At 51.7% G+C, this 5,521-nt stretch overlaps 1 protein-coding gene across 1 annotated transcript; it reads right to left on the bottom strand.

Moving 5' to 3' along the window:
• Positions 1–1,093: 1,093 nt before the first annotated feature.
• On the bottom strand, positions 1,094–4,257 carry LOC119180130 (uncharacterized). The gene has a single exon (XM_037431273.2). The coding sequence runs from the start codon at positions 3,981–3,983 to the stop codon at positions 1,869–1,871; it is 2,115 nt and encodes a 704-aa protein (XP_037287170.2). The 5' UTR covers positions 3,984–4,257; the 3' UTR covers positions 1,094–1,868.
• Between the last annotated feature and the right edge of the window lie 1,264 nt (positions 4,258–5,521).

The following is a 5,521-nucleotide window of genomic DNA, read 5'->3' on the forward strand; positions in this document are numbered from 1 at the left end:
AAGCAGCGCTGGCGAACGAGATACGATGATCGTTTGGAAATTAACCGCAAACCGATTATATTTATCTTTTTGTTTTATCGTGCCAAGACACCGATTGCACTGCGGCGCTGAAGTGAAAGCAAGGCATTGCGAGTGATACGATCAAAAGCGCTAGGTGCGCCCACGATGGCCACCATTATCGCCTCACGAAAACTAGAGCAGAAACAGAGATAACGCGCTCTGGGGGGATCGCGCAGTGCTGCCAAACCGGATGTGCACGCCTGTCAATGGTGATGACTGGACGGCCAATACTATACTGTTTCTAATGCTTGAAACACGCGCTCCGCCGTTCGGGTTTCATTTGACGCCGATAGTACGTAAGTCGCATCGACGTGAGGCGTGTATTGGCTGATAATCGGGATGCTGACGACTCAATGCGTCCCTTGCTGCACACAGAGAGGAACTCAGAACGCTCATGAAAAAAAGGTGAGCCGTAAACTTTCCCTCTTGTCGTTTTTTTTTTTTTTTTTTTTTTTGAGCTGATGAAGTTTCCAGCATGTGCTCCGGCTAATGGTCCCGTAACATTTGTTTGCGTTCGCCTTTCTAAGCAAATAATACGTGCACGAGCATATTTGTACTCGTGTTCGCTCAAACTGCTGCACACTGAAGCAAGGCGATTTTGGCAACGTTTTCACGAGCAGCCGTTTAACAAGTGAAGGTGACTCGAACGCTACGCTCAGAAGGCACCTTCACGCAATGAGCTTCATCGCGGCTAACTACGTGTGCTGGCTTTCCGGTGACTGTGCAGTTTTGTTTACCTTTCGGTATAACGGCGCATGATGAATTACAAGGAAGTGCTCGTCATCGGTTCATTCCGAGAAGGGAGCGACGGTACTAAAGGATCTTTGTATCACGTTTCGTTTTCGGTTCTCGAGTGTAACAAGCTGCCGTTCAGCAGGACGACTTGTACATGACTTCGCACGTTTTTTAAAAGAATTCGAGGGGCTCGGAACATTCACCGAAAAGCGGACACGTGCAGTTAACCACGCGTGCCTGCTTCAACAAATGATAGCACGCGAGATGTCGATGATTCAAGGGTTCAAATGGTCGCAAATTTATGAAACTGTTTTTAATGACACAGTCAATGCATATGAAATATTTTGGCAACATCGAATGTCCAAATCCTAATGAGAATACCAATATACATCAAGTCACGAGTGAGGATCTGATATTTTATATAGGCAAGGAATGCGGAATATTCACCATACTTCAGCAGCACTCATAAAATGGCATAAATACACAGTTAGGAGTTCGCAATATGAAATCATGAATGGTAATCTGCCGCCAACCCTCAGGAGGAAGGCGTACCATAACGGGTGCATCTTGTCCGTACTTATACCTACGGAGCAAAAACCTAGAGGCTTGCAAAGAGGGTTCAGCCTAAATTGAGGACGACGCAGCGAGCGATTGAAAGCAAAGTGATACCCGTAACCTTAAGAAAAAAAAAGAGGGCAGAGTCGTTCAGGGAACCAACTGCGGTTAAGGATATCATAGTTGAAATCAAGAACAAATGAACATGGGCCCCGCACGTAGGAAGGATAATCGCTGGTCTTTAAAGGTAACTAAATGGATTCCCAGAGAAGGCAAAAGCATGAAGGAGAGACAAGTTAGGTGGGCAGATGAGATTTAAAAGTTCGCAGGGATAAAGTGGCGACGGAAGGCGCTGGACCGGGTTGATTAGCGGATCATAAGAGAGGCCTTTGCCCTGCAGTGGGCGCAAATAGGCAGATGATGAATATTGGCACGCGAAAACAGCGAGTTTCAATTCATACAACAGCGGACACACTGCGCATAGCTATGCCACACGAGCAAAGTCCGCACTGTACTCTTCAATCCACGACGTCGTCTATCTTGAGGTAGCGCCGAATGTGAAGCCAGCAGTCGCCATCAATGTCCACCAACTGCTTCTGACCGTCGTCGCGCGCGTGGCAGACCACACTGTACTTGACCACACCCGCTGCGCGCATGAAGCCGTCCAACTCGGGCAAAGTCTTGGCGATCTTGCTGATTCGCGACGCGGCCTCGTTTTCGTCGACGCGTGCGAGCGCCTGCACTTTGGCCACCAACGCGGGGTTCCAGTGGATCTGTTCGAGAGCGGCCGCGCAGTATCTCAGCTTCCTTCCGGCCACGAAGTGCGCCGCTCGCGACACCAGCGACGCGTTGCGTCGCACGGCGTCGTCGACACTGAACAAGTCGGCGCGCAACACCACATGCCTGGGCAGCTCTATGCGGACGAGCGTGTAGTTCCTCGAGACGATCGGCGACAGCTTTTGCACCAGCCAGATGGTCGAGTCGTAGTCGTCCGGGTAGAAGGTCAGCTCGCAGAGCGTCCGACTTGCCTGCAACTTGTCCACCAGCATCTGAACCTCGGCCTCGTTGAAGCGGAGCCCAGTCATGCACAGCTGGCGCAAGCTCTCGTTGGCACACAGTGCTTGCATCAGCGCCCTCTCGACGCGGTCCGCGGGGTACGAGGTTATAGAGGCCAAAGTCAACTTCAGTTCCTTCAGCACCGTCGTGGCCGTAATGTACTGCGCAATCAGGGCGCATACGTCGCGGTTAAACAACGGTTGCCACACGGCGAGGATCAGAGAGGTCACGTGGCTGCACGAAGGCAACAGGCACAAGGCTGTGCGCAGCTGGTCGGGACGGCAGAGCACGATCGAATCGATGGTGACCCGGGACAGCTCCTTGCACTCTTTCAGCGTCACGGCGGGGCTCCTGACGACGTGATGCCTGCCGAAGAGGAAGCGTTCCCGCACCCCTGCCTCCCGTAGGGCCCGACATATCCCGGCCACGTCCTCGTGCCGGATGCTGTCCACGGTGATGTTCTTCAGAGATGCGTTCGACTTCACCGCCTGGAAGAGAGACCTGCATTCGTCCAGACTGAAGCATGCCAACTCCATGGTCAGCTTCTTCAGCGTCCCGTTCGTGCCGAGGGCTGCTAGCCAGGGAGTGATCCTGAGGCACTTGTCTTTGTATTCGGTCGTTCCTGCGCCTCCGTAAAAGAAGGAGTCCACCATGCTTAGGCCACTCAGCGACCGGTTTTCGCCGATTAGCTCGGCGACGAGGCGGCTGCTAGCCTCGTCCAACATAAAGCCAATGAGCTCGAGCTCGGAGATGGTGGCCGGGCGGAACAGTGCGCGGAGGACCTGATGCAGAGCGGCGAAGTCGTCCGGGTAGTACGACTTCACGATCAGCTTGCGCATCGTCCGGTTCTCTCTCAGGTAGTCGGTGAACGCGCCGTTGCTTGGAGCCACCAACGCGCTCACTATAGTCATGTTGAGCGAGAGCGTCCTAATCGCCGCGTTCCGCCTCAGTCCTTCCAAAATGAGTGTCCCGTCCCTACCCGAGAGGGATTGTGCACTGAGCTTTAGCGTCCTCAGTGATTTGGCGTTTGCCAGGAACTTCGAGAGGCCCGCGCACATAGACTGCTTCAGGTCTATCAACCGGCACTCGAACTCTTGCAGGCGGGTCTGGAGTGGCAGCGTCGCGCTGAAGCTCAGCAGCCCACTCGAGGTCGTCAATGGCAGGGAAAGCGCGAGCTTGCGAAGGCTGGAACTCTGTGGCAACGCGTCGCATAGTTTCCGGTCGTATTCAAATATAGAGCTGTTCAGGGCCACGGAAACCAGACAGCGATGGTAAACAAGCAGACGGTGCAGAAGCATTGCAGCCTCGTGCTTACGTTGCGCCAACTCCAGGGGAACGAATGCATCATCCACTTCAACGAGAGACAGTTCGGCCGGGGAAAGCTCCCTAAGTTCGAGGCCCACCTGCCAGAAGTATTCGTTCCAGATGGATATGTCCTTGAACACGCCGCACGGGCGACCCTCGCGTTTCGTGCACGGACTTCTGTAGTTTAAGCTGGAGCCGGAGAAATAGCTTTTCTCCAAGCCAGAATCCGTCGCGGGTGCTCTCCGTCTTCTCCTTGAACGACGACGCGGCATGGCCGTAGCACGCCGGGACACGATGACGGTTCAACTGAGCACTGGTCTCCCTCCTTCCGTTATGCAGAACGGGCGAAGCCGTGGCACCACAACAGCGGAACACCGCCACCAACAAACAACATGTAGACGCGCGCGACGGGGGAGAGCCGTGTGCGCATGTCCGACTCCGCCTATTTCCTCAACGCCTGCCAGCGATATTGAACGGTGTCACCGCCTGACGGCTACCGGCTGAACCACGTTTGGTGGGAGTGGCTTGGCGGCTTCTGGAGCAGCCGTACAGTGTTAAACACAAACTCCGGTAAAAAAAAAAAAAAAAAAAAAAAAAAAAAAAAAAAAAAAAACTGGGACGCGTTGAGCGCTTCGCGTCGGACTCAACAACGCTCGTGTTTTGCTTGCGTACCAGCGCGGTGCTCAACACTGCACTCGTGCAAAATGGGAGACGTGCACTGCGCGTCCCATTCCGCCCGACCCCGTACACTTTGGAATCCACAGTCTCCTTCAATTTTTGTGCGCTGTCTGTCATTATCATAGATGCGCCTGCAATGTAAAACCCCTTACTTTAGGGGTATAAATAAATAAATTGGCGCTTTCGCAAGGGAGGTATTCACCTAGATATAAAAAAGAAAAGACATACTACGATACACAAGAAGCCAATTAATCAGCTAACGGTGAGAAGGAAGGTACGGGAATTCAGAGTTTCTCTTTAGAACAGATTCGAGGCTCTAAACGAGGTGACCGACGTTAGCATTGACGCAATGAAGAATAATCTTACTAGTGTCAACGAAGAGTGTGCAATGGAAGTCGGAGGTACAGTCACTAGACAGGACACTGGCAAACTATCTCAGGAGACAAAAAATCTCATTAAGAGACGACAACCCACGATAGCTTCAAATGTAACCAACAAAATAAAGATATAGTGGAGCTTTCGATCAACAGGCGTAAGGTAGCCGAGATCAGAAGGTACAACGTGGAGAAAATTGAGCAGGCTGTAAAAAGCGGCAGAATCCTAAAAGCTGCGAGCGCAGAGAGGTGCATAGGCAAAAATCGGATGCATTAAGTAATAAGGAAGGCAATGTCATAACCAATGTGTATAGGATAGTCGAGAAGGCGGAGAAGTGTTACAGAGAGCTGTACAGAAGCCAAAAGAACCGGGATGATATCGGGAGAGACAAGAATAAACCAGAGGAATTCGACATCCTACCAGTAACGACAGGGGAAGTTAAAGAAAGCCCCACAAGGCTTCTCTTCTTTCTTTTTTCGCGGGTGTTACTAGCGTTCAGATTCCACATTGGAATCTGACATCTGAACGCTAGATAACACTCACGCGAAATTAAAAAAAAAAAATCTTTTTACCAGTTAGAAACGCGCGGACAGTTTATCTTGAAGAATTTCGGGGAAAACTCGAGGCACAGGACTCGTTGTTTCGGAAGGGGAGTTGACCGGTGCTTTTACTTGACGGCTCTACAATGTCCATTTGAGTTCGAGATGGTGGCCAGTAGCATCAGCGAAGTCAGCATTTGTATAGGGTTTACCTCAAA

The sequence above is a fragment of the Rhipicephalus microplus genome, chromosome 7 (genome assembly GCF_043290135.1).
Source record: "Rhipicephalus microplus isolate Deutch F79 chromosome 7, USDA_Rmic, whole genome shotgun sequence".
Lineage (NCBI taxonomy): Eukaryota > Metazoa > Arthropoda > Arachnida > Ixodida > Ixodidae > Rhipicephalus > Rhipicephalus microplus.